This window comes from Pteropus alecto, unplaced genomic scaffold (genome assembly GCF_000325575.1).
Source record: "Pteropus alecto unplaced genomic scaffold, ASM32557v1 scaffold60, whole genome shotgun sequence".
NCBI classification, from domain to species: domain Eukaryota; kingdom Metazoa; phylum Chordata; class Mammalia; order Chiroptera; family Pteropodidae; genus Pteropus; species Pteropus alecto.
Genome location: NW_006430726.1, coordinates 3,424,950 through 3,435,390, shown reverse-complemented (window position 1 = coordinate 3,435,390; position 10,441 = coordinate 3,424,950). Strand labels below are relative to the sequence as shown.

Below are 10,441 nucleotides of genomic sequence, written 5' to 3'. Positions count from 1 at the left end.
TCCCCCTTCCCCCTTCCTGGGCGCCGCGGGCAGGAGGGGCGCCCTCAGGGTGCGCGCCTGGAGGGGCCAAGTCCGGGGATCCGTAGGCGCCGAGGCCGCGGAGCGCGGGGGAAAGCGGACCCCTAGATCCCGCCCCCCACCTTCGGATCCTCCTACCGGCGCCGCAGCCCCATTCCGGCTGCTCTGAGACCCTCTGCGAGCGCTGTTTTGGGAAAACGTGTGGGTCTCTCCCACTGTGCGCCCCGTTCGGGTCTCGCCCGGGGCTGGCCCTTTATCCCCGCCCTCCTGCCTCCCCCGCTGATGCTCCTGGCACCCACTTGTCCGTGACCGAATGAACTCAGCCGAGCCTGTGCTGACGCCGGGGCTACTTGCCTCAGTCTAATTTCTGCACAGGTCAGTCCACCTTGGGTCTTGGCTGCGTTCGCTGCAGGCCCAGCACTTAGTCCCGGCTCGCCGCGGGGCGTCCGCACTCAGAGTTCTGTCCACGCGAAGCCAAACCTCGGGTGGGCGAAGCGGGCAAGATTAGCTTAAGTGGAATAATAGGATTTAATGTACTGCCAAGGAGGTGAGACCTTCTTCACAAGCTGCACGTGGCCCGCAGGTCAAGTACTCCGGAAGGCTGGAGTGGATCCCAGGGGCACCCACTTGGGGAAGGCGTGGGCCCATCACCCCCCAACATCCCCAGGGGTGGAGCCAGTCCTGCTGAGACCAGGGATTTCAAACGGCAACCTGGACCCCTTAGTGGGTCCTGAAATCAATGTAGTGGCTCCCTATCAGCATTAACAAAAACATAGAAACGGAATAGAAAGTATCAGAGGGCAATGATCACAAAAAGGATAAGTAAGCTTTGGGAAACATTTTTCAACTTTTCCCAAGTGTGAACAGGATCACAGTAAAATGTAATTCTTCCTGTACTTAAGAGTGAAAAGACAGTTCAAAACCTTGCTATTCATTTCCATGGCAGTGGGGACAGTTTCTCCAGGAATTAGCTGCAATCCTGGGAAAGTTCCTCTTAAACCCCAGCCAAAATAAGCTTCCTCAGAGCCACCACCGGGGCCTGCCACATCCCCTCTCACAGGGTGGCTGTCACAGTGGGCACAGCACTCACACGGTCCCAGGTCTCCTCTCTTGCAGCCAAGCTCCCCCACACTCTATGACTTCTGTGCCTCCATCCCTTCTGTGGACATGGGCCAGGCTCGCGGCGCTCCTTTTAAAGGGGCTCCCAGCAGTGGACACAGAATTCAAATGGGATGTGGGCAGCACTAAGCACCCCCAGCTCTAGCGCTGACCAGGCCTCGGGCGCTTGACTACCGTGTCAATGCTTTCAATCCACCTTTAGCCAATGATGCCCAAGCTTCTATCTGCAGCCAGGACCTCTGTCCTGAACTCCAAATGGCCTCGACATTTCCACTGGCTGTTTTGTCTGGCAGGCGTCTCAGAGCCAGCATGTCCCAAAATGAGCTCCTGATCGCTGTCTCCCCAAAATGAGCTCCAGCTGTGTGAGCCTTCCCCATCTCACTTAGCAGCAAGCCATCCTTAAGTTGCTCAGGTTATAAACCTAACTCCCTTTTCTCTCACTCCCCATATCTAATTTACCAGCAAGTCCATAAACTGACCGCTTACCACCTCCGGGGGCCTAGTCACCACCCTTTTATTCCCGGTTACTGCGAGGGCCTCCTAACTGGCCTCCCCGGCTTCTACTCTTGCTCCCTTGCAATCTCTCCTCAACTCGGCAGAGTGACTCTTACAAAACACAAAGCCAGGTAGGTCATGGAGCCCATCTGCTCATGACCCTCCAATGGTTGCTGTCTCACCCAGATGAAAAGCCAGAAAACTTACAGAGGACTGCAAGGTCCGTGTTCCCACCCTCACAGCCACTCTCGATCTACTCAGGCTAAAAAGCACTCTGCTGAGACCTTTGCCCGCCCTCCCCAGGTTACTCCCTCCTCTGCCTGGAGCATCTTCCCTCACGGCCACAAAACTGAGTCCCTTGCCTTCTCCAAATCTTTGCTCCAAGATCACCTTCCTGAAGAATCGGAATTTTCCCCAATATACCCCTTATCCTGAGATTTTCTTTTCAAAGCATCCATCACCTTCTATCATACTATATGATTTGCTTATCTGTTGTGGTTTTTCTTTATTGTCTGAACTTCCCACCTGTCTTTCTACCTCCAAAATGTTGACTAAGCAGGGGAGCAGGGAATGTTGCTTATCTGGCTTGTTAGCTAACAGACCCCAAACCTCTAGAACAATGCCGGGCATGCGGTGGTCCCTCAGGAAGTACTGGCTGGATGAACGCATGCAACCTAAGAGTCATGTAATACTGCTGGCTCATGTCAGTCAACAACCAGAGCTATTTTTTGATATCACCTTTGGTCCAGTAAAGAGTTCCCCCAAACCTATAACTATGCAATCATCTTTTTCAACCTAAGCACAAGACTGTGCATTGATTTCTTTTAAATCTATCGGTTCTGGTCCAGATTTCATCCTATTGAGGTTATTCTGAATATTGATTCTATTACTATACATTTGGCTTCCCCTCCCAGTTTTGAGTCATCTGTAAATTTGATAAGTATTCCTTACGCCTTTATTCACGTCATTGATAAAAATGTTGGATGAACAGACCAAGTACCCACTTCGTGGTTTCTAAATAGCATTGTCCGATAAAAGGTACCAGGACTCCCTGGACCAAGGAAAGGGAAAGTAAAAAGTGCACCTGGGACATTCTGTTGGGCCAGAAAGCAGTGAAGTAATCAAAGACTAATGGGGTCATGTCAAAAGGGCCTAGGACCAGCTTGATGACCAAACTTGGGACAATTTGAGCATCAAAAAGCATAATGGAGTAATGGTTTCTAATGCATGCAAATAAAAGCAATCCATTAGTCCACAGTGACATTCAGAGAGACACAAAGAAAGAGAAGAAACAGAAAGGAAGCTTTTCTTTGCAGAAAAATACTAACTGATAAATGTAGAAGAAATGATAGAATTGGAAAATTCGAATTCAAGCAAGGATCGTCATTGGATGCGAAAGCATTTGGCTGGAAGATTGTTAGGAAACTACGTATAAACAACGTCTCAAAGTCGGTCCCGCAGATGAGTGACTGATTACCGAAGGGAGAATGTAGCTCTGACGGTCACCATCCTAACCAAGTGATTCAAATTAGCATCACCAGTAATGGGACCTCCTGACATCATTTACGTCCTGACGTGATGCAATCGGAAATATATAACGTCATCAACCTTGTAGCATTCTTGTCAAAAATGTTTCACCCAGATCGAATAATGAGGACACAGATGCATCCGGCACTCTTAAAGATAACTAGGCTCACTCTTCAAAATGTCAATCTGATGAAAGGCAAAAAGACAGGAGAACTGTTTAAGGTTAAGAAACTAAAAAGACAATATGATTAAACACAAGATGTGAATCTTGATTGAATCCTGGAAAAAAAAAACTATAGAGCAACTGGGAAAGTTTTCAGATGCACCGTGTGGTAGAGGATATTATGGCATTATGGTGCATGTCTTGAGTATGACAATGGTAGGTATTGTGGTTGCAGGAGAATGTCCCTGTGCTTTGCAGATGTCTGCTGAGGTTTTCAGAGGTGATGTGTCACGATGTCTGCAACTTACTTTCAAATGATTCAGCAAAAACGTGTGTGTTTCAGAAAGAGTGAGTAGGTCTGAGGCAGTTTTAACAATTGGTTAATATAGAAAAGCTACAGGTATTTTGTAGGTTTGGGGGTGGGGATTGGGATTGGGTGAGACAGGGCCAAGAGCAGAGCCCAATGCTGCAAGAGACTTCCGTCAGGGTTAAAACTGATCAATATCCTTTGCGGGTTGAGCAACCAGCTAGGTCTCCCCCTCACTGCACTATTCAGCCCTCATTTCTCCATTTTTATCCATAAGAATCTTATGGAAAAACTTGCAAGAAATCTCACTGAAATCGGGGAACTGGCTGCAGTATTCCCTTCGTCTACGTTCTGCTTAGATGGAGCGGCACGTGCTGAGAGACCGCATCAGGTCTCTTCTAAAAGGACAGCAAGGCCAGTTTGCCCTAGTGTCCTGGTAACACCAGGGTTGTGTGACTGCTGTGCTCATCCCTGAGGACAAGAGGCAGGGGCCGATGCAGCCTCGCTTGGTGGTCGATTCTACTCTGCTCACGGCTATTCGAACGCTTTCAGTACGTCTCATGCCGAGTAGGTGGCAAGGCCCTTGAGGACAGAGACGAGTCTTCTGTCTTCGGAAGCCCCTCCGCCAAGTGCAGCACTCCAGTAGGAACTCTGCAGGGCTGACAAATAAGGGACCCAACCGTTGGCCTAGAGAGGAGCCCTCCACAGACGCCCCCAGCATGGCAGCCTCGGCCCCTATGGACTCCAGTGTCTTCTACCAGTGTGCCAATTTGTTCTCCCCAGACTGGAAAAAACAGGAGGATGGCTGACAGAGAAAAACCTCATTCGAGCTGACTTCCTGTGGGCTAAGTGTGGTTCCCAAGCCAACGCTGTGTCTCCTGCTCCCCTTTGCCACTCTTGGACATGGGCAAGTCTCTCTCGGCCAGGATGTTCCTGTTTATAAAGAGCTCAGGGGGCGGCTTGGAAAGAGAGTAAAAAAAGAGACGAAGAGAAAAGTAACCCTTCCTCCGTGCCCACCTCTGGCAAGATGAAGTCACCACCATCCTGGCCCTTTCTCCATCCACTCACACGGCCTTGCCTTCCTCCCATCCTCACCCTTCTCCCGTGTCTGTCTGTCTGTCTGTCTGTTTCTTTCTCTCTCTCTCTCATACATACACACACACACATAAGGACAAAAATGCAGGTATAAAAAGTACATAGGAAAACATACACAGAGGCCAAACAAAACTTCTCTATGGTGAAAAATGCCAGTCGAGGGGGCACAGGCCCGGGAAGCAGACAAGGGAACGTTGGGAATAATGAGAATATTCTACACCTTCGTTTGGGTGTTGGTTTCCCAGGTGTGTACAAACATTAAAATGTTTAAGGTGTACACTTCAGATATGTGCACGGTCCTTATACCTGTTATCATGGGAGGAAAAAAAAAGAAGCCAAAAAGTGAGACAAGAAACCTCACCTGTAGAATCAGGTAGAAGAAGAAAAAAAAATGAGAAAGAGAAAAGAAAGAGAAATAAGAAAGGCTATGAGAGGAAGAGAAAACAACGGGAAACATGATTAAAAATACAAAGCCCAGGACCATGCGTGCCTGCTCTCTGTCTAACCTGCTGAGCACACAGGAAAAGGCGCAGGGCAAGGGCTGGCAGGGGAATGGTCAGTCCAGGCCACAGTCAGCCTCTCGATACTCACTCATCATCTACAGGACAGCCTCTGCCCAGGTGTAGGCTGGCCACGTCCTTGGGCACAGATGGTCCCCACCAGGCGGCCCCCAGCCAGGCCTGCCTGCTCTCATTCCCACCTAGGGAACCTGGCTCTGCGACTCCCACGATTCTACTCTAGGAGTCATTGCTTTGTTTGTTGGCAGTGGGGGAGGGGCATCCTGCCATGCCCAGTGGAGCTTGAACCCAAAGGTCCCACCCACCCCCTCCTGGAGTAGCACTCCTCCCTGGTCCCGGGTTCTGGCTGGCAAGCTGCCCAGCCTCGTAGACACAAACTGGCTGCAGCCCAGCTCCACGGGCTTTGGCCCCCTGCCATCCTCCCCTCGTAGCCCTGAGCCCTCCTCTCATGCCAACCTGCAACTTCAGCTCCCCGCCCTGCCCTGGCTGGGGAGCACGATGCTGGTGTGTCCTCCCCAGGGGTTGGGCAGCGGCTCAGCTGCAGCATTTTGAGCAGCATTTTGACGAGGAAGTGACTGACACCAGCTGGCACACCCTTGCGTGTGCTTTTAAATCAGCCAATGACTTCCAGATCCTGGTGGCTGGGAGCCTCCTTGGGGCAGTGCCCTCCACGATAGAGGACATCCCCAGGCCAGCACTAATACGGCCTCAGATCTCACAGGCAACTGTTCGCCAGGGTCTGGTAATAAGGGTAAATGGCCTCGTTTCCGTTCCTCCTCAAGCCCCTTGTGTTTCCCGCTCTGATAAGTGGTAGAATCTGGTGGTCAAGCACCCTGGTTCCTTCATTGGAAGAAACTCGGTGCCAGCCGTTACCTGGTGGACTGGGAGCAAGCCACACCGTCTGCCTGAACCTCAGCTTCCTCATCTGTGAGGTAGGACTCCATGGCCATCAGGAGGGCTGATGTGAGTGCATATAAGGGACTGGCTGCGCTGGCATTTCGTGGATGCTACAGGGACAAAGGCAAGCTCATTACATTACCAGCTCCCCCCACCTATCCCAGCAGCCTCTGCCTCAATAACTTCTAACCGTCTTTGATGCCCAGCCCCGAGGACCCACTCTGGGCTCTCCCTCAGGTCCAGCTGCCTCTTATAAACCCAGTGCTGAGGCTGCAAGTCTCACAAGGAGAAGAAAACAGCCTGCCCAGCCCAGGCCCCAGGTGCTCCTGCTGTGGTGAGCAGCCCGCCACCCACCCCATCGCCACCCCCGACGGGGCCTGTCGGGGCCTGAGCTGGCCACTCCCTGGGAGGGGATGCCCTGCCCCACGGGGCTGTGGTGCAACCAGCAGGGCTCAACCTGTCTCTGCCTGGACGTGGCAGAACATGAAGTTGCCACTGTCACGCCCTGCCCCCAGCACGAGTTCAGGAGGGGCTGTCTGCCTGTGCCTGCAGGCCTGATCACCTCAGGGCCTCAAGAGCTTGGTGAATAGGCTTGGCTGGTGCTTGGCATCTGCCACCCCGAAGGCACACGGTGACTGCTTAGTGACTCTCTTTCCCCTGAAACCACTGCAGCTGCTCACAGGTGGAGAGGGATGGTCTAGGCCAGGTGAGGGTGGACAGCAAGAAGCATAGGGTCTAGGAGAGAGTTTTGGCTTCCAATCTGGCCTATCGGGTCTGAGGCCCCTCCATTCCCAAGGTCCCAAGAAATCAGGAATCTACCTCCCCATTTGCCCACCAAGTTCTTCTTCCTTAAACCCCACTCTGACCCTAGACCTCTGCTCATTGCCTCAAGAAAAGAAAGAAGGCCCAGGCCAAGGCCCTTCCTCCACCCCGAGGAATGGCCCTTCTTTTCCGGAGACCCAAGGCTGTCCCCTTGGCTTCTCCCCTCAAGGAGTTTCCCTGTCACCTCTGGTCTTAGCCGCTCCCATCTTTTTACCCAGACAGAAGGCCTTGCTCTTGGTCCCAGTGGTACCCGCAAGGTACGCCAAGACGGAACAGCTGCCAGGGTTGCTGGGAGATGGACAGGTGCATGCCACTGATTTCTCGTGGCTCCAAAGCCTGCACTATCACCCTGCTTTGTCACTCTCTGTGGTGGTATGCCCACTTGCTACCTTCAAGCAATGGCATCAGAACACAGCATTTGCAGAAAGCGGGTATGAGGGTGGCACCGATGACCTACACGGAGACAGGGATCTTGTGCACCCGCCACCCAGGCCCGTGACTCCTCATGACTTCTGGCAGCACCATTTCTGAGCTTTGAGTGAGCATCGGGCTAGAGGCCACCATAAGGCTCCAGTGGGCCCAGCTTGGCCCTAGCAGAGGTACTGTATGGGGCCTGGACTCATCCAGCCACATAGGCTGGGAGTTGTGACCTGAACCCCAAGAACGATATGCTGTTCTGTAAGAGGGATCAGAGCTTTCATCTGATTTCAAAAAGATCATTGTCTCTTTTCCCTCCCCTCAAAAGGTAAAGGAGCATTTCTTTCAGGTTTGCTAATCTGCAGACACAGGGAATTTTCAAAATTAGCCTTTATCAGGTAAAAAGAAGGTATAGACCTCATTTTGGAGTTGTATAGCCTTAACATGAATTATTTGGCAAACTATTTCCCTAAAGCAAATTTGCCATTTACAAGGCTAGCATTCATGGTGCATTTTCTATAAGTGAGGTGCTGTGCTGGGCTTCTTGCATTCAATGATTTATTTAATTCTCACGACAAAGTGAGCGAGAAATTATTGTATTCCACTTTATAGATGAGAAACTGGGGCACAGAGAGGCTCAGGGACTTGCGGAGGTCACACAAGTGGTAAGTCGGGGCTGGGACCAGAACCCAGATCTGATTCCAGAACCCACAAAGATACTGTATCTACAGCTGGAATTTCGACCAGGGTTTTGTCTCAAGTTATAGCCATCCTCCTCTTGATGATATAAGCTGCTCTCCCTTTCCTTCCTCCCTTCTTTCCTTCCTTCCTTTCTTCGTTCATTCATTCAACAAATATTTCTTGTGTACTTGCTGCCTTCTAAGTATTCATGAAATTAAAGGAAACTGCCATGGTCCCCGCGCCCCACCCTACCAAGCTTACAGTTCATCAGCATCCTTTAAACTCTGATTTCCAGAAAATACTCTCCCTCACCACATGTCTTTGGACACACTGACTCATTCCTTTGTCTCCAACAAAGGTAGTGGCCAGGGCCAACCTGGCAGAGCCTCCGTCGTGCTCCCAGACTTCAGAGGCTAGAATCAGGCTGTTTTCAACTGATTTCCGGGGCTGCTCCTCTGGGCGGGCTGTCTGCTCTCTGCTCGGATTTCCACTAAGGCACTCATTATGCTGTCGTGAAATGCTCATTTACACATCACATCCCTCTCTTCCTGCCTCTTCTATGAGCTCCCTGAGTGCAGGCACCAGGCCAGCCTAACTCAGATTTTTAATCTCTGGCCCCCAGCGCAGAGCCTGCAAATAGCAGGCACCCAGGAAATGTTTACTAAATGAATAAGTGAGTTTTCGCCTCTAGCCGATGGGCTCGAATCATTTCCCAGTCATTCATTCAGGTGTCTTTCCTGGCCCTCTTCTCAGCCTCTCATCCTTTCTCCAGAAAAGACACCTCACTGCTGTGGGAAGTCCCACACTCCTGTTTCAGGGCAGCCAAAGGGTTTCTTGTTCGTACAGTCCCAACAGCCGTTTTGGCTTCAGAAGAGGTGTTATTTTGGATAGCTGGGGAATGCTTGGCTCCTGGAGATGTTTTTCGGGCAATCCTCTCAGACACGACAATGAAAGCAAAGCCCCAGGGAGCAGGGAGAGGGATAAGAGCTTTCCTCTGATTTTCATCTGCACACCAGGGAGAGAGACTCTCTCTGAGGTTTCTCCCGGAGGCTCCAGCCTCCATGCCCTATTTTTACTTGTCTGTTGCCTTTGTCCTGGTCATTAGATCACCTGTCACCAAAGGAAACAGCCACGGAGACTGGGTTCAAATTCTGATCTTCCCAAGTCCCTGTTTCATTTTGGGAAATAATTTAATCTCTCTGGGTCCAGTTTCTCCTATGAAAATAAGGGACGGGACTACGTGGATTTCTAAATCTCTTCCAGTTCTTAAGCATTTGTGGAATAAAATAAAATTTTAATTGTGCGCTTCCCTGTCCTTATGGCATTTGGCGCTTACAAGAATTATGTGATTTGTAAGTCAAAGGACAAACTGGCAATTACAGGTGCGTAAATGTGACGAGGGGTCGATGACTTTCTCCAGGCGACCCGGGGGTCCTGAGTCCTTTTGCTAGAACACAGTGGCTCCAGGGAGGACACTAGAACCCCGTCATTTCCAGGATCCCCACTTACTTTCCCTCTTAATCCTTAAATCTACCTTGTCACTCAGAGAGAAGCAGCCATGACAAAGAGCCTAACTCAGACGTCATACCCACGACCAATCCCAGGAAGGGTTCAGGCCTTCCCCAAATCCCAAACCAATTTCCCTCCAGACCAAGATTCTTGCTTCTCACTTCCAGGTGTGGGAGCAAGGGGTGGTGTAAGAAAGGTAAGGGCCCGGGTGGCCAGGAGAACGTGGGCCCAGCCTCCTGCGCTGCCATGGCAACAGGCTCCCCCAGAGGCAGCCGCGGGTGCACATCAGAACTTGCAGGTGGGGCCCTCTTGGAGACAGCCCTGCGGGAGGTGGGGGAGGTGGCAGTCCCGACGACTTCTCCCGGGTCCGCCCCCTCCCCGGGCCGCGGCTCTCGCCTGACCTGGCCCCTGCGCCTACCTACCTGAGGGTGTCCCGGCTCGCGCGCGACCACCGCCCACGGCAGGTCCACCTCCCGCACTGTCCCCACGCTCGTCCTGGCTGTTCCAGGCCAGCCGGACGCCCTCCTTAGGGACCTGGAGCGTCCACGGGAACACCCTCTGTCCTGTGCACCGTCCCCGGAAATGCGAGGCTGCGGCCAAGCCCCGCCCCGCCCGTGTTTACGGGAATTGTCCCCAGGCGCCCAACAGCCCCCCCCACTATGACCCGCCCTCGGGCGATGACAGCCACTCGGGACTCGCTGCTGTCCGCCGTTCCCCAGTGGGGACCTGCCCCCGCGGCAGCTCTGCAGCCGCAGTGGGCCGTGGGGTTGGTGGGGCTGCGCCCTCCCTGACCGTGGCAGGCCTGGCCGCGCCTGACCTGCGTCCTGCGGGGGACAGTGAAACTAGCTGGAAAACGGCGGGGCTGGTTGGGGT

General features: G+C 52.3%; 1 protein-coding gene across 1 annotated transcript in view; it reads right to left on the bottom strand.

The window, feature by feature from the left end:
- SEMA4B (semaphorin 4B) overlaps positions 1 to 10,441 on the bottom strand; it is a 37,157-nt gene that overhangs the window by 22,763 nt on the left and 3,953 nt on the right. Inside the window, exon 2 of the mRNA XM_025050339.1 lies at positions 9,991 to 10,158. Coding sequence (XP_024906107.1) covers positions 9,991 to 10,158 — 168 coding nt within the window. The remainder of the gene's footprint in view (positions 1 to 9,990; positions 10,159 to 10,441) is intronic.